Source organism: Tachyglossus aculeatus, chromosome X3 (genome assembly GCF_015852505.1).
Source record: "Tachyglossus aculeatus isolate mTacAcu1 chromosome X3, mTacAcu1.pri, whole genome shotgun sequence".
Lineage (NCBI taxonomy): Eukaryota > Metazoa > Chordata > Mammalia > Monotremata > Tachyglossidae > Tachyglossus > Tachyglossus aculeatus.
In genome coordinates, this window is record NC_052099.1 from 30,745,928 (window position 1) to 30,764,617 (window position 18,690).

Below are 18,690 nucleotides of genomic sequence, written 5' to 3' on the forward strand. Positions count from 1 at the left end.
GAGACCTAGATTTGAAAAATGGGTCACACTAGCAGAGCCTGAACTCTGGAGATCTTAGAAAGAAAGGCCACACCTCCAATAGCTCTGGCTCTCCCTCCTCTGATGGTCTGAGGAAATCCAGTGCCCAATCTCGGGAGACCAGTTACCTGCCCTTGAAATGTTGTCTGGCCTCCGTCCAGATCTGATACAGACCGAAACCTTTAATCAATCAATCAATCGGTGGTATTTACTGACATTTACTAGACGCAGAGCACTGTATGAAGCATCTGGGGGAGTACAATACAGAATTTGCAGATACTTTCCCTGCCCATAACGTGCTAGGTCTGGTTTATTAACTCATCCGGGGGTCTGTGGGATTTTGTAGTTCGTATCCTGCGTCAGACTTCTCAGGGAATGGGCAGAGAAAACAGACTGGGACTGTGTCCAATCTGATGTTCTGGTATCTACCCCAGAGCTTAGTACAGAGCTTGACAATGTGGTAAGCACTTAACAAATACCGCAAGTATCAATACAGTGTCTGGCACATAGCAAACGCTTAACAAATTCCATTTAAAAAGTGGATTGCTATTTTTATTACTATTAAAACTGAGGCTCTGGGGAAACCAGGTGGTTCAATAGAGCCTGGAGAAATACTTCGGGTTTGGGCGAATTTGGGGCAAATTGAGTGGACTTCTACAAGATGGCGGTCATGTGACATCACCACGGGTAGAAGTCCACTACTAATAATAATACTTGTGGCACGTGGTTAGCGCTTAACAAATGCCACAAGTATTATTAGTAGTATTAGTAATGATATTAATGATAATAACAATGAAACAGAGAAGTTAAGTGACTTGTCCAAGGTCACACAACAGGGAAGTGGCAAAGGCTGGATTAGAACCCAAGTCCTCTGGCTCGCAAGCCTGTGCTTTGCCCATTAGGCCCCGCTGTTTCCTGTGGGAAGGTCACAGGAAACCAGGGAAGAATGTAATCAACATTTTTCTTCTTTAGATTTTTTTTCTGATTACGCTTAAGCAATCACTCAGCAAAACAAAAACAAGGAACGGTTTGGACCCACTGTCAGGGAGGTAATCAGAATGTACTCTGTGCCAGGAAACTTTTTTCCAGTTAAAGTGAAGCTTGTAATTGTAATTTCCGAGCCAAAGTTCCGCCCTCATGCTGTAGACGTTCAGAAATCCACCTGAGGATTGCCAGAAACGGCCTGCCTCAAATTTAGACTGCTTCGAAAACTCATCTCCGACTCCAGCTCAGTTCTCTTTGTCTCTCAAGCTAACCAACTCACTGTAGGCTGTGAGCCCACTGTTGGGTAGGGACTGTCTCTATATGTTGCCAACTTGTAATAATAATAATAATAATGGCATTTATTAAGCGCTTACTATGTGCAAAGCACTGTACTAAGCGCTGGGGAGGTTACAAGGTGATCAGGTTGTCCCAAAGGGGGCTCACAGTCTTCATCCTCATTTTACAGATGAGGGAACTGAGGCACAGAGAAGTTAAGTGACTTGCCCAAAGTCACACAGCTGACAATTGGCAGAGGTGGGATTTGAACCCACGACCTCTGATTCCAAAGCCCGGGCTCTTTCCACTGAGCCACGCTACTTCAAATCCCGGCTCCGCCACCTGTCGAACCTGGGAACTTGTACTTCCCAAGCGCTTAGTACAGTGCTCTGCACACAGTAAGCGCTCAATAAATACGATTGATTGATTACCCTCAACCTCTTCCTCTGTCGTGTGGGATTCCCTCCTCCTTCACATCCTACAGACTATAGCTTTCCCCGTATTGTAGTCTCCAAACACTTACAATATAACAGTAAACAGACATATTCCCCGCCCACCATGAGTTTACAGTCCAGAGGGAGACTAGGGGAGAAGTAATGTCTTACATCTGTCCCATTCTTGACCCTATCGATCAATCTGTGGTATTTACTGAGCACTTACTGTGTACGGAACACTGTGCTAAGCGCTTGGGAGAGTATGATATAACAATAAAACAGACAGATTTCCTGCCCTCGAACTCAAGAGATTTCCATGCAGCGTGGGCCAGGCTGGGGAGAGACGGGGACTCTTCCGTACCTTGTTTATGTTGATGTGTAGGGAGGACCAGGGCCCGGCGGGCTTCACGTTCTCCAACTCCATCTTCTTCAGGTGGATGGCAGCTGCCTCGTCAAACAGCCCGACAGCTCCCGGGTTCAGCTCTGAAACGGCGCCCAGAACAAATCAATCAGGAATGCGACCGGGAAGCTCCACGGCCTAGTAGAAAGAGCACGGGCCTTGGGGTGAGGGATCCCGGGTTCTAATCCAAGCTCTGCCACTTGCCAGAAAAGTTGAGTGCCTTGTCCAAGGTCACGCAGCACATAAGCGGAGGAGCCAGGATTATTATTATTATGGTATCTGTTATTATTATTGTGGTATTTGTTATTACTGTTATCATCATCAATCGTATTTATTGAGCGCTTACTATCTGCAGAGCACTGTACCAGGCGCTTGGGAAGTACTAATTGGCAACATATAGAGACAGTCCCTACCTAACAGTGGGCTCACAGTCTAAAAAGTGGGCTCACAGTCTGTTATGGTATTTGTTAATAATACTAATGGCATTTATTAAGCATTTATTAAGCGCTTACTATGTGCAAAGCACTGTTCTAAGCACCGGCACTGTTCTAAGCGCTGATAAGCACTTACCTATGTGCCAGGCACTTTTCCAAACACGATAATAATAATAATAATAATGATGATGGTATTTGTTAAGCACTTAGTGTGTGCAAAGCACTGTTCTAAGCACTGGGGGGATACAAGGTGATCAGGTTGTCCCACGTGGGGCTCACAGACTTAATCCCCATTTTACAGATGAGGTAACTGAGGCACAGGGAAGTGAAGCGACTTGCCCAGAATCACACAGCTGACAATTGGGAAGCAGCGTGGCTCAGTGGAAAGAGCCCGGGCTTTGGAGTCAGAGGTCATGGGTTCGAATCCCGGCTCCACCACAAGTCTGCTGTGTGACCTTGGGCAAGTCACTTAACTTCTCTGAGCCTCAGTTACCTCATCTGTAAAAATGGGGATTAAGACTGTGAGCCCCACGTGGGACAACTTGATCACGCTGCATCTCCCCCAGCGCTTAGAACAGTGCTTTGCACATAGTAAGCGCTTAATAAATGCCATCATTATTAATTGGCAGAGCCAGGATTTGAACCCATGATGTCTGACTCCAAAGCCCAGGCTCTTTCCACTGAGCCATGCTGCTTCTCAAGGGTGGATACCAGCAGATCGGGTTGGACACAGTCCCTGTCCCATATAATAGTAATAATATAGTATTTGTTAAGCTCTTACTATGTGCCAAGCACTACTCTAAGCGCTGGGGTAGATGCAAGGCAATCAGGTTGTCCCACGTGGGGCTCACACTCTTAATCCCCATTTTACAGATGAGGGAACTGAGGCACAGAGAAGTCAAGTGACTTGTTCAAAGTCACACAGCAGACAATCAATCAATCAATCAATCAATCGTATTTATTGAGCGCTTACTATGTGCAGAGCACTGTACTAAGCGCTTGGGAAGTACAAATTGGCATCACATAGAGACAGTCCCTACCCAACAGTGGGCTCACAGTCTAAAAGGGGGAGACAGAGAACAGAACCAAACATACCAACAAAATAAAATAAGTAGGATAGAAATGTACAAGTAAAATAAATAAATAAATAAATAAATAGAGTAATAAATATGTACAACCATATATACATATATACAGGTGCTGTGGGGAAGGGAAGGAGGTAAGACGGGGGGATGGAGAGGGGGACGATAATAATATAGTATTTGTTAAGCTCTTACTATGTGCCAAGCACTATTCTAAGTGCTGGGGTAGATACAAGGTAATCAGGTTGTCCCACGTGGGGCTCACACTCTTAATCCCCATTTTACAGATGAGGGAACTGAGGCACAGAGAAGTCAAGTGACTTGTTCAAAGTCACACAGCAGACAAATGGCGGAGCAGGGATTAGAACCCAGAACCTCTGACTCCCAAGCCCGTGCTCTTTCCACTAAGCCACACTGCTTCTCCCATGTGGGCTTACAGTCTCAATCCCCATTTTACGGATGAGGTAACTGAAGCCCGAGGAAGTGAAGTGACTTGCCGAAGGTAACACAGTAGATAAGGGGCAGAGCCGGGATTAGAACTCAGGTTCTCTTTCAGGCCTGTGCTCTTTCCACTAGGCCAACCAGCTCCTCATTAGATTTTACGGCCCTGGAGGGCGGGGAATCAAATCTACTCACTCTGTGGTATAATAATAATGACATTTATTAAGCGCGTACTGTGTGCAAAGCCCTGTTCTAAGCACTAGGGAGGTTACAAGGTGACCAGGTTGTCCCACGGGGGGCTCACAGTCAATCCCCATTTTACCGATGAGGTAACTGAGGCACAGAGAAGTTAAGTGGTACTCTCCCAAGCGTTCGGCACAGTGCTGTGCACACGGTGAAGGCCTCAAGAGAAACCACCGATGGACTGAAATGTTCTAAACAGGCTCACGTGAACCAGGGTAGTAATAATAATAATAATGGCATTTGTTAAGCACATACTATGTGCAAAGCACTGTTCTAAGCGCTGGGGGGGATACAAGGTGATCGGGTTGTCCCGCATGGGGCTCACAGGCTTCATCCCCATTTTACAGATGAGGTAACTGAGGCTCCGAGAAGTTAAGTGACTTGCCCAAGGTCACACAGCAGACACGTGGTGGGGCCGGGGTTCGAACCCATGACCTCTGACTCCAAAGCCCGTGCTCTTTCCACTGAGCCACGCTGCTTCCCTGTATCGACTCGATACTCTGCTCGGCTTAAACCGAATGCTCCAGGAATTCGATGTGCTTACTGTTGGCTTTGGCAATCCCAGGAGATATGGCCTCTTTGCTCTCGGGTAGCTTGGGAGCCCCATAATTTGAGTGGTGATGATGATGATGGTGGTGGTGATGGTGATGGTGATGTCTTGCTGATATTTTTGTGCTAAATGAAGTGCCGCCGTTTTCCTCAATGTGGAACGAATGCAGGTCGGTGTTGTTCAGCACTTGTGAAGCCAGAGGGAATCTGTAGGGAAAAAAGGCGACGTTAGAACGGATGGAACGGGAAAACACGGTTTTACATTGGAATCGCCGTTTCCTTCCGGGGTAAATACTTCATGACATGTGCAGATTCTGCAAATATTATCAAGTACAACTCTCCAAATGGGAGTAAATTGCTTACTAATTCAATGTAATAGTCACCCCCCCTATAATTACTTTGATGAGCTTTTCTTTTTGAATTACACTTTACGTTGGTGCTCGGAGAGCAAATTCATTTCTCCCGGAGTAATAAAAATCAGCTAATAGAGCCATTTGGGTTTGTAAAGCGGTTATAACTTGGAGGGAGGAGGTGAGCCTCGGAGAGGAAGTATCCGGAATAATTAGAAAGTGGGGAGCTCTGGGATTACCCAAATGCAACTCCAGCTTTCCAAGAGAAAGAGGGCATTGTTGTATCCGGATTTCAGTGGGAGGCAGGCCAGCCCTAAGGTGGATGAGGAGAAGATTGACTCTGAGAGCCCAGGGTGACCTGAATGAGGGAGGTATATCCAGCCCGCAAACTTCACTCCTCTAATACTAACCTTCTCACCGTACCTCGATTTCATCTATCTCATCCACGTCCTGCCTCTGGTCTGCAATGCCCTCCTTCCTCATATCTGACAATGACTCTCCCTCACTTCAAAGCCCCGTTGAAAGCACATCTCTAAGAGGCCTTCCCTAAATCCCCCTTTCCTCTCCTCCCACTCCCATCTGCGTCACCCTGATTTCCTCCTTTTATTCATCCCCCCGCTCGGCCCTGTAATTTATTTATGTTAACATCTAATCCCCTCTCTAGAGTGCAAGCTCGCTGTGAGCAGGGAATACATCTGTTTGTTGTATTGTACTTTCCCAAAGGCTTGGTACAGTGTTTTGCACTGTAAGCACTCAATGAATCCGATTGACTGACGGACCAGATTGCAGTGATTCCTCTTACAGGGAAGGGCAGGAAGGACTGAAGGAAACCTGGCTACGTCCTCCAAGAGTGACTCTGCCCAGCTAGCTCATGATTGGTCTGAAATGGAGGACAAGTACACCTCACTATTAATTAGTAAAAAAGTGAAATCCGTAGGGGTATTTTACCATTCCACGATGGTAATGTTGGGAAGACAACTTGTACATATCTATTCTATTTATTTTATTTTGTTAGTATGTTTGGTTTTGTTCTCTGTCTCCCCCTTTTAGACTGTGAGCCCACTGTTGGGTAGGGACTGTCTCTATATGTTGCCAATTTGTACTTCCCAAGCGCTTAGTACAGTGCTCTGCACATAGTAAGCGCTCAATAAATACGAATGATGATGATGATGATGAAGAGCGTGTGGTATCGAAGCGCTTACTACGTACCAAGTACTTTACTAAGCACTGGGTGACATATAAGATCATCCGGTCCCACATGGGGCTCGCAGTCTAAGTAGGAGGGAGAACAGGGATTGAATCCCCATTTTTCAGAAGAGGGATTTGAGGCATAGAGAAGTAAAGTGATTTGCCCAAGGTCACGCAACAGGTACGTGGCAGAAGCAGTATTAAAATCCAGAACCTCTTACTCCAAGGCACGCGCTCTTTCCACTAGTCTATATGCTCCTTCCCCAAGAGGGTGTCTTTGGGGTCTTTGTGGTGTGTTGAGCAAACCTCCCGCAAATTCTAAAGGTTTTTCCCTTTGCCCCCCACATATTTTCCCTCTGCCGGGCTCTATCCTGAAGGAGGTGTGAGCTTTGGAGATGCTGGAAGGCGACACTAGAAGCCAAGAAGCAGCATGGCCTAGTGGATAGAGCAGCGTCCTGGGAGTCCGAAGGACCTGGGTCCTAATCCCGGCTCCGACACTCGTCTGCTGGGTGACCTTGGGCAAGTCACTTCACTTCTCTGCTTAGAGAAGCAGCGTGGCTCAGCGGAAAGAGCCCGGGCTTTGGAGTCAGAGGTCATGGGTTCAAATCCCGGCTCCATCAATTGTCAGCTGTGTGACTTTGGGCAAGTCGCTTCACTGTGCCTCAGTTACCTCATCTGGAAAAATGGGGATTAAGATTGTGAGCCTCACGTGGGACAACCTGATCACCTTGTATCCCCAGTGCTTAGAACAGTGCTTTGCACATAGTAAGTGCTTAAATACCATCATTATTACTATTATTCTCTGTCCCTCAGTTACCTCTCCTGCAAAATGGGGATTAAGACTGTGAGCCCCATGTGGAACATGGACTGGTATATACCCCAGCACTCTTAGAACAGTCCTGGAATAGAGTAAGCACGTAAATAATATCTATTCTATTTATTTTATTTTGTTAGTATGTTTGGTTTTGTTCTGTCTCCCCCTTTTAGACTGTGAGCCCACTGTTGGGTAGGGACTGTATATGTTGCCAACTTGGACTTCCCAAGCGCTTAGTACAGTGCTCTGCACACAGTAAGCGCTCAATAAATACGATTGATTGATTGAAATACCATTAAAAAGAGACAACAGGAGAGAACCAACCATGCAAGCAGGAACAAGGGGGCTCTTTTTGGGAGCAAAGTTTCTGGACGGTTCACAAGCAGAGGAACTGAGTCAAACACAGTGCCAGGTATAGCAAGAGGAAGCCAAAGATACCAACGAAAAGGGCAGCGCTTACGTCTGGCCAGTGAAATCACCCGGCACGCTTGGCAGATGGTTTCGGTGACGGCAGCGTCATACTTCAGTGGGCAACATGCCATCTGCATATGTCCATCACTGTCTGATGTTTATCAAATAACCCTCTGAAAGAACCATTCTTACCTGCGGATGCTCTTGCCGTTTTCTGGTTCTCGTCTAGCTAGCTGAAGGGAGGCCAACTGGATTTATTTTTGTTGCCGCTGTTCTTTGCTGTTAATTTCTTGTTTTTACAAGAAAGAATGAAAGGCTTCCCCAACCCTATGCCATTCTGAGTAGCACACTCCAAGAAGACTTATGAACTGCATGAAGGCATGGCCATGTCCGCTGTTATAAAAATAATTCTTTTTTTAATGGCATTGGTTAACAACCCACTATATACCAGGCACTGAACTAAGTGCTGGGGTAGATTACAAGCTAATCAGTATTAAATCCTCATTTTACAGATGAGGTAACAGGCACAGAGAAGTGAAGTGACTTGCCCACGGTCACACAGCGGACGAGTGGCGGAGTTAAGCATACGTCAGGCATATAGAGTCCATCTACTCGCTGGTACTCTCCTTAGAGCTTAGCGGATACTGCCGTTCACACAGTAAGCACTCAATAAATGCTATTGATTGATTATGTCTATTTTAAATCCCTTCCTCAATTTGTTTTGTGGTATTTGTTAAGCATTTCTTATGTGTCAAGCATTGTTCTAAGCACTGGGGTAGATACCAATCAATTAGGTCAGATACAGTTCCTGCTCCACACAGGGCTCACAGTCTAAATCGGAGGGAGTGGGATTTAATCCTCGTTTTACAGATGAGGGAACCGAGGCCCAGAGAAATTAAGTGACTTGCCGAGGGTCACACAGTAGACAAGTGACGGAGCTGGAATTAGAACCCAGGTCCTCTGACACCCAGGCCCGTGCGCTTTCCACTGGGCCACGCTGCTTCTCATTTCCCATTGATTTCTGAAATTAAACTTCCATCTGTTCCTGCACTTCCCAGATTGAGCAAACATCCATTTCACGGCACCATTCAGGGGCAAAGTACAGGAAGCACTAATTCCGGATTACTAGTTGAACATATAAGGGAGCCTTAGATCCATTAAGTAAACTCAATCTTTAAGCAAACTAAATGGCCTTTTTACCTCATCCCCCATTCCTAGGCTTGAAAGGGATCTTGAGAGATTGTCTAGACTTTAATTTCCTTGTGGGCAGGAGTGTGCCTTCTGACTCTGTTATATTGTTCTCTCTCAAGTGCTTAGTACAGCGCTCAATACATATGCTTGACTGATTGATCTGTCTAGCCTCTTATCCTATAATGACATTACAGTGCTAAGCGCTTAGTACACTGCTCTACACACAGTAAGCGCTCAATAAATACAATTGAATGAATAATTGTGGTTTGCGTTAAGCACTTCCTATGTACTGTACTAAGCACTAAAGCAGGTACAAGACAATCGGGTCAGACACAGTCCCTGTCCCACACGGGGCTCACAGACTAATGGGGAAAGAGAACAGGTATTTAATCCTCATTTTACAGATGGGGAAACCGAGGCACAGGGAAGTTAAATGACTTTCCCAAGGTCACACAGCAGGCAAGTGGCAGAGCCGGGATTAGAACTCGGGGTCCCCGACTCCCAGGTTCTTTCCACACTGCTTCCAGCATCTTCTATGATAAGTGAAACCCCCTGGTCTTTCAAGTCCAAATCTAATAATCACCCCATCACACTGAAGTCCAGGTTCAGCACTTCGGGAATCAGCTAGGGTTTGTCATTCACTAAAATGAAGTTCCAGGACTCAAAACAGAGCAAAAAATGATCTTTATTCCTTTCAAACAGGTGTTAATAAAACGCACCTCAATAAATGCTCAGGACACGAATCAATTTGGACTTAGCACGTACACGGAGGGAGGAAGGGCACAGAACCGGTTAGAAGGGAGAGCATTTGGAAACGTGGATTTTATAAAAACTTCTCTATGATCGAATCTGCTTGGCAACTGTGCAGGACTGCCTCCTGTTTGGAATGTAAAACTAACCCCTGCCTCCTTGTGAGGCTGGAATATCTTCAGTCCAAGATAATTTTCCAGCACGTTTTGAAAAAGAGCAAAGGGTCGAATTCAAATACAAATAAATAAAAAGGAGGCACTGGAATGTCTTGATTTCTGGAAAGGACGGAAATAAAAAATAAAAAGCCAAAGCGATCAAAATCTTAAGTCACGTCAATGGGAGGGTCCCAAATATCCTCTCCCTCAAAGTCTCCAGCTTTTACTGAACTAGGTCCCCGAGGGCTTGACTGATAGCGAATCACTTCTTGGAGATCCTCATCTGCAAAAGCATCTCCGGAGTTCTACAAATCCTAAACTTGCATTCATAATTGCGTTGAAAAAAAAATCAAGTAGAACAGCAGGCACCCATCATTAAGGCATTAATCTTTAATATTCCTTTATTTATAGCAGCAAACATCTCCATTAAGGATAGTAAGCGATTCTGGTACAATCGACATGTCAGAGGAGAGCTGTGCGTTGGGCTCCAGGGGTCCTCTCTAGATATTCCTTTGGTAAAGAAGTCCCTGACTGATTTTTCAGCAGGATCTGGGGGCTTTACAGCAAGCAGTCTCCCTTCTGAAAGAACTGACCATCGCAGCTTCTAGCTTCATCACTAAAACAGACACTGGAATACAACTTGTCGTTGCTTCTAACGTCTACCTAGCAGCTGGGGAGAAACGGGCTTCCCGGCTTTACTGTCATTCTTTGGTCCCATTATCCAGATTAACAAATAAAACGGATGAGGAGGGGCGTCACCGACAAATGAGCACGTTCTATGAAGTTGCACTTCAAGGCACAGAGTAAAAACCTTGAACGTCTTTCCTTAGCCTTCGTAACTAACCCCCCTGCCTTGAGAATGTAGTCCCTGGTGAATTCTGATCCGTCTTCTGTTTTCGGGTATTTACAAAGGTGAGAAGATTGCCTCCCAAGACTGTCGACATGCTAACCAGGCCAGATCATCGACTGACGTTTTACAACATGTTTTCAGGTAATGCGAAGACACACAGTGTTTATGGAATGTAATGAGGCTAAATGAGGTGAAATGAAGCCGCTTCCATTTCTCAAAGTGCTGTCATGAGTTTATCTCGATAAACCATACTCTGGATGCCTCCTAAATTCTTCTGGTTCTGGTCTTGGATATAATGAAAGTGGCCGTCCTCTCCCCTTGGTGTCGGTCTCCAATACGACCTGTCATCATGAAAGGATGGCCTAGGCCATCGGCAGAGTTTATGGTTAGTGGATGATGCAAGAAAGCAGAACTGGGAAAAAAAAGTCTAAGGGAGCACAGGTGACTGAAATGGGCATGGACCGTGGGCATGCCAGGTGTTAGACAATCCCGTGGAAATCACCCAGAAAATCTTGGATTTCCCCCAAACCAAACCACTGATTTCCCGATCATTGCAAAGCACGTAATCACTTCAAAATCAGGCCAGATGTTGTGCTTGGTAAAGTATGATTTCTCATCGATCCCGGAGAGAGGACTGAGTGCAGCGGTTGTGATTCCTTCCGTGTTTTTCTCGGCACAAACCTGGCAAATTTTAATTAAATCTATTTATAAAGCATGGTGGGTCTGTTTGGAGGGACCTCATCAACAAATTCCCTGCTAGCATGCCCTACAGAAGGAATATTAACCTGGGTTTCTTCTCTGGCTCAGGATTGTTACTAGCCCTCATATCCCCTGAGCCTTTTGAGAAGTGGTTTTATGCACAGTATGCAAAGTGAGATCAAGCCTGGTGTTCAGTTTTCACACATTTTCACACCCTCTGCTTTAGTCTAAGCTAATTTAAAAAAAAAACAACTTCCCCCAGAACACCAACCATCGCTTCTTCACATACTAGAACGGAAATGTAATCTGCCCTTCTGGTCGGTTTGACCGAACCTGGGCAAAAGAAAGAGTATTCAAAAACAGTAAAAAAAAAATCCAAGTTGAGTCAGACTTTTAGTAACTGCACTGTCAGAGCAAGAACATCTGATTTGGAAACAACTGATAAAAAGGTTCACTTCTGGTGTTTTCCCTAAAATCACCCCCTCAACATAAACACACATCCACCCCCACCCCTGAAATAAACAGGGTTTCAAAAGCAACAGTCCTTCCTCTGTCCTAACAAACAGGTGGTGTCTGATAATGTAAGGGAAGCAGTATGGAAACAGCAAGGGCCTGGGACTCAGAGGACCTGAGTTCTAATGCTGGCTCTGCCATTTGTCTCCTGTGTGATCTTGAGCAAGTCACTTCACTTCTCTCTGCCTCAGTTCCCTCATCTGCAAAATGGGGATTCAATACCTGTTCTCCCTCCTACTTCATTCATTCATTCAATCGTATTTATTGAGCGCTTACTGCGTGCAGAGTACTGTACTAAGTGCTTGGAAAGTACAATTCAGAAACAGGTAGAGACAATCCCTACCCAACAACGGGCTCACAGTCTAGAAGGGGGAGACAGACAAAACAAAACAAGTACACAGGCATCAGTAACATCAAAGCATCATACATAGACTATGAGCTCCATACGGGCCCTAATTAGCTTGTATCTACCTCAGTGCTTAGTACAGAGCTTGGCACCTAGTAGCGCTTAACAAACACCACAAGTATTCTGCTTATTATCGAAATAAAAGAGGGGCAATAGCCAATATTGCTTTGTGTTGAAATTTCAGCATTCCAGAGCAAACACATATTGGCAGGTTTCCATCTGGTCATCACGTCAATCTGCAACCAAGTCAACTCGGGGAGAAAGCTTTTCTTCACCAACCACATTGAGAATGCGAATGAAATCTCTAGTGGCCCGGGTTGAAGAGTTAAAATGCCACCGATTTTAAAATTCCCCTAGGTGGCTCGGTTGTGGTTCAAAACTGCCCATCAAAAACCATTGAGTCTGAATCCCGGGTTTCCGACGGGACTCATAGGAGGGTTCCTGGGGTGAAAGAGCAATCCGGCAGAAGAGAGCCAGGGAAGCTTAAATGATTCCCTGGCATCGACAGGCTGGCAGACCTCAAAAACTGATGGGCAAACAACAGCTAGAAGCCGCTTAACCCGAATTTGAATCCACAAAGCTCTGGCCCACGGCTGTTCCTAGGCCCAGAGGCAAGTATCGACTAGGGCCAGCTGGTGAAGGCTGTCTCTTTTGGGGCTCGAGGCCCGGAAACCAGCATCCGGGGAGCCCTGAGGTCAGGGCTTCCTGGCTCCAGTGCCTCAGAAGATCTCCCCCTTTATTTTCTACTTCTCCATCCTTGTTCCTGCTTCGCCCCCTCGCCATCAGGAAACCTGCTAAAAGCGTGGTCCTCTCAGAACAACCCTCGGCACACATCCGCTGGACCCCGGGAGCCCCCCAAGGCCGATCGAACCCACCCAAACCATCGTCCGGAGGGGGGCTTACCTTACGTTCGGGGAGTGGGGGTGCCAGTGCTGCTGACTGGGGTGGACGGTGGGGTGATAGGGCGGCTGGAAAGGAGAGATTCAACCTTGAAGTCAATCACGACCCCGTGAGCTACTCCGGTGTTTCTCCCCCGAGACAGTTTGCAGACACAAATTAGAATCCCACCTTCCTAGTCCCTCTGCACACTCCCTTCTTCATCACCCTGACCTGCTCTCTTTATTCAAGCAGCGTGGCTCAGCGGAAAGAGCATGGGCTTGGGAGTCGGAGGTCACGGGTTCAAATCCCAGCTCCACCACTTGTCAGCTGGGCGACTTTGGGCAAGTCACCCAACTTGTACTTCCCAAGCGCTTAGTACAGTGCTCTGCACACAGTAATAATAATAATAATGGCATTTGTTAAGCACTTACTATGTGCAAAGCACTGTTCTAAGCGCTGGGGTGGGGGGTACAAGGTGTTCAAGTTGTCCCACGTGGGGCTCCCAGTTTTAATCCCCATTTTACAGATGAGGTAACTGAGGCTCAGAGAAGTTAAGTGACTTGCCTAAGGTCACACAGCAGACATGTGGCAGAGCCGGGATTCGAACCCATGACCTCTGACTCCAAAGCCCAGGCTCTTTCACTCAATAAATACGATTGAATGAATGAATGAATGAACTTAACTTCTCTGGGCCTCAGTTACCTCATCTGTAAAATGGGGATTAAGATTGTGAGCCCCATATGGGACAACCTGATCACTTTGTAACCTCCCCAGCGCTTAGAACAGGGCTTTGCACATAGTAAGCGCTTAACAAATACCAAAATTATTATTATTATTATTATTATTCTCAGCCCCACAGCACCTATGTACATACCTGTTAGTTTATTTATTTATTCATATTAATATCTGTATTCCCATCTAGAATGCAAGCTCATTGTGGGTAAAGAATGTGTCTGTTTATTGTTATACTCTCCCTGGCGCTTAGTTCTGTGCCTCGCACACAGTAAGCGCTCAATAAATACGATTGATTGAATGAATGAACGAAAAACCCCTGAGATATTCCTAAAATCCCAATGGCTGACCCACTTTTCTTTTCTACAAACCGGCCCCTCTGTCTGTGGGGAGGAAAATCTACATGACACACCTAGACGGCGTTTGAAAACCAGGGTGCCGAACGGCACCTGAGAAACAGGAAGAAAGGAAAGAACCTGTTAGGAAAGTTTAAAAGACTTCCTCTTACCTGGTAACTATGGAATTCAGGATTATTTTTTGAACTAAAAAGCAAACAGATGAGAAAATATATTACTTTTTTGCTAGAGGAACACGACTGATCATTTTCATTTGGTCTTATTACCTTCTTATTCATTCGGGAAATCAGACACTAATACTATAGCTTTCTCTAAGTCCTGAAGATATTGGGCAAAATGAACGCTCCGTAATACTACCCAAGCAAACAAACTAGCTAGGTGACAAGCTAGTGCCTTAAAATTTGGAGTTTCTTTCAGCCCACAATAAGGACTCGATGAATTTGATTGATTGATTAACTGGGTGAGGATTTTGCCCTGGACTCCAGTTTCTTGGTTGGGCCAAAAAGAGAAGCAGTGTGGCCTAGTGGATAGACCACAGAACTGGGAGTCAGAAGGGCCTGGGTTCTAATCCTACTCTGCTACTTGTGGGCTGTGTGATGCTGGGCAAGTCACTTCACTTCTCTATGCCTCGGTTATCTCATCTCACAGCCACTGAGCAGCGTGGCTCAGTGGAAAGAGCCCGGGTTCTGGAGTCAGAGGTCAGGGGTTCAAATCCCGGCTCCGCCGACTGTCAGCTGTGTGACTTTGGGCAAGTCACTTAACTTCTCTGTGCCTCAGTTACCTCATCTGTAAAATGGGGATTAAGACTGTGAACCCCCTGTGGGACAACCTGATCACCTTGTAACCTCTCCAGCGCTTAGAACAGTGCTTTGCACATAGTAAGCACTTAATAAATGCCATTATTATTATTATTATTATTATTAACCTTGTGAGCCTCAAGTGGGACAGGGACTGTATCCAACCTGATTAGCTTGTATCTACCCCAGTGCTTAGTACAATGCCTGCCACATAGTTCACGCTCAACAAATACCATTAACAAAATAGACATGGTCCCTGTCCCTCGGGGGGGCTCATAATCACAATCAATCAATCAATCGCATTTATTGAGCGCTTACTGTGTGCAGAGCACTGTACTAAGCGCTTGGGAAGTACAAGTTGGTACAATCCGTCTGGAGGCTTGCTTTCTATTGACAAAATAACCTCCCCAAGCTTCCTGTTCTCCCTACTATTTGGACTGTGAACCCAATGTGGGACAGAGACTGTGTCCGACCAAATTGACTTGGATCTACCCCAGAGCTTAGAACATGCTTGATACATGGTAAATGCTTAACAAATATAATAAAATAATAAAAGGGAATGTGTCTACCAACTATGTTGCATAGTATTCTCCCAAGTACTTAGTACAGTGCTCCTCACCCAGTCAGCTCTCTCTAGTATGACTGATTACTGATGGTAATCATAATAATAATCAACACAAGGCACGTACTCATTAACCCCCACCGACCCAGGAGAGTTTGGGGAACACTTACCACAGCTGAGCAGCTTTCACTGGGTTGTTGGCTTAAAAGAAAATTCAAACAAAAGACTGAGTAAGCAATGTCACAGCTTTCCCAATTTTCCGAATGAGCGTCTCAGTGATGCCTTCTCGATCCTAACCTGGGAGGAGGAAGGTCCAACTGCCCTGTAGTACAGCCCAACCTCGACCCTCTAGATGCCCCTTGAAAAACCTGGATTGGGTTACTTGCCCATGGCCACGCAGTTGGAGCGGCCGGGAAGGGAGGGCAGGAAAAGCCTGGTCCAGATGTCACAGAGGGATGGGGATTGAAGGCCAGAGTGGGAGGGACAGTAATGAGAGAGAGAGAGAGAAAAAGACACACCGAGAGAAAGTGGAAGACAGAGCAAGAGAGTGAGATAGAGATAGAGTGAAATAGGGTGAGAGAGACAGAGATAGAGTGAGAGAAAGAGAGAGGGAATGAGGTGGTGATGTTGTGAATGTGTCTGTTTATTGTTGTATTGTACTCTCCCAAGCACTTAGTTCAGTGTTCTGCACACAGTAAGCTCTCAATAAATACACTTGACAAACTGGCTGAAGCTGACTCCCAGCTTCCAAGGTGTTTTCCTTCAGTCGTTCATTCATTCAATTATATCTACTGAGCTTTTACCCTGGGCAAAGCACTGCACTAAGTGCTTGGGAGAACACAACATCAGACACATCCCTTGAGAAGAGGAATGAGCCCAGTTCAACCTGTCACCTTAAAAACGGATGACTATTTTTCTCTTCTTTGGGGCAGCTTTCACCATTTCACTTCCTGCTCCAGCCCAACTCAAAGTTCCAGATCCCCCAACAGATTCCACATCATTCCACCACCTGCTTTGGCTAAGGCCAGGAGATTCAGGATAGGGAAAGGAACATTCTGGAATGAGTAAAGAGGTAGGTTTTTGGGGTTTTTTTTTGACAGGACCTGGTAGGTTTTTGTTGAGTTAACCACGGGGCTGAAGGAACGATGGGTAAGGCTTCAAGTCTGTGGGATATCGGTCAGTCAGTCAATCGTATTTATTGAGCGCCGACTGCGTGCAGAGCACTGGACTAAGTGCTTGGGTGAGTACGATGTAACAGCCGCATTTGGGATGATACAGTATTTGGCAGTTTTAGGGGATGGATGAGCCTTGAAAAGAACTCCCATTTCCAACGCTAATCAATCTCTGGGGCATGAGACTAGCTCAGTCAAGCCTGAAGACCTTTAAAAGTCGAATGTCTCCGGGATGGATATCGCTTGCTGGGCCGCCGCTCAAAGGTGCTCGTTCTCCGAAGCCGAGCCCCGTGCGTGGCTTGGTATTCAGTTCTTCCGCTGAAAAACATCAAGGATTTCGTTTCATACAGACGGCACTTTCGTTTACATTAAAAAGTCTTGGTGAGAAAAGAGAGGAGAAGGTTTAATAACTCCTAATCCGTGTGTAATTCATTCATTCAATCGTATTTATTGAGCGCTTACAGTGTGCAGAGCACGTAATCTCCCCTGTTGTTCTAAAGCAGTTCTAGGAGAGTGGAGATTCTAGGGGCACTTAGAGGTGCTTTTCTTTTTAGTACTATATGCCGGGCACTGTACTAAGCGCTGTGATAGGTATAAGGTTGTCAGGTTGGACACAGTCCCTGTCCCATATAAGGCTCACATTCTCAATCCCCACTTTACAGAAGAGGTCTCTAAGGCACAGAGAAGTGAAATGACTTGCCCTATGTTAGGCAGCAAACAAGTGTCGGAGCCTGAATTAGAACTCATGTCCTTCTGACTCCGAGGCCCGTGCTCCGAATGTGTCTGTTTATTGTTATATTGTACTCTCCCAAGTGCTTGGTACCGTGCACTGCCCACAATAAGCACTCAATAAATATGATTGATTGACTGATTAGGCCATGCTGCTTCTCACAGCACTTTGTTAAGAGCTTCCTATGTGCCAGGCACTGTACTAAGTGCTGGGGCAGCTACAAGAAAATCAGGTTGGACAAAGTCCTTACCCCACATGGGGCTCACAGACTAAAGTACGGTAACACCCACGTCTCCCTACCTTACAGGGGAGCTTTGAGGACAAACTGAGATTAGTCACGATACCAAGTCAAAGTCTTTGTTTGAATAGAAACAGCCAGCTGTTCAGCAGGAGGAGAGAGTCATTCATTTGTATTTATTGTGCGTTTGCTGGGTGCGGTGCACTGTACTAAGCACTTGGGAAGGTACAATATAACAATACATAGACACATTCCCTGCCCTCAATGAGCTTACATTGCAGGGGTGGGGAGACAGACATTAATATAAATAAATAAATTACAAACATATACATAAGCCCCCTTTTTTCTCTCCTCCTCCCCATCCCCCTGGCCCTACCTCCTTCCCCTCCCCTGTATATATGTTTGTACAGATTTATTACTCTCTTTTACTTGGACTATTTATTTTGTTAATGATGCGCATTTAGCTTTAATTCTATTTGTTCTGACGACTTGACACCTGTCCACATGTTTTGTTTTGTTGTCTGTCTCCCCCTTCTAGACTGTGAGCCCGTTGTTGGGTAGGGACCGTCTCTATATGTTGCCGACTTATCCTTCTCAAGCGCTTAGTACAGTGCTCTGCACACAGTAAGCGCTCAATAAATACGATTGAATGAATGAAGTGCTTTAAGGGATGCCACCAAAATATTCAAAGAGGACTTGGGATGCCTCCAGTCCAAAAGGCTTGGGGATGCCAGAACAAAGCTAGACGCCCTCTCCCCGCCCACCCCTGCTCTGCCTAATTGTGTTACTGCCTTACCTGAATCTGAAGCGAGATCCCAGCCTGATGAAGTCGGAGCGGCTGGATTTACTATTTGCCGGTGTCCGTAGCCTGAAGAACGCGTGGTGTTCCACTGCACATTTCCACAGGTGTTTGCAGGTTTTGGCACTGTCTAACCGGAACACAAATGTATGCTCCTGCTCTCTCCCCTAAAGAGGGAAATGAAAACCCATCTCACGTCGCCCACCTCACGGGAGGGACGGTCTGTCCGGAAGCGAC

General features: G+C 45.9%; 1 protein-coding gene across 1 annotated transcript in view; it reads right to left on the reverse strand.

Annotated features, from left to right (window-relative positions):
• The window catches only part of EPB41L4B (erythrocyte membrane protein band 4.1 like 4B), a 118,809-nt gene that overhangs the window by 27,382 nt on the left and 72,737 nt on the right, over positions 1-18,690 (reverse strand). The window contains 7 exon segments of the mRNA XM_038770379.1: positions 2,074-2,195; positions 4,857-5,068; positions 13,092-13,156; positions 14,308-14,341; positions 15,685-15,715; positions 16,895-17,004; positions 18,451-18,620. Coding sequence (XP_038626307.1) covers positions 2,074-2,195; positions 4,857-5,068; positions 13,092-13,156; positions 14,308-14,341; positions 15,685-15,715; positions 16,895-17,004; positions 18,451-18,620 — 744 coding nt within the window.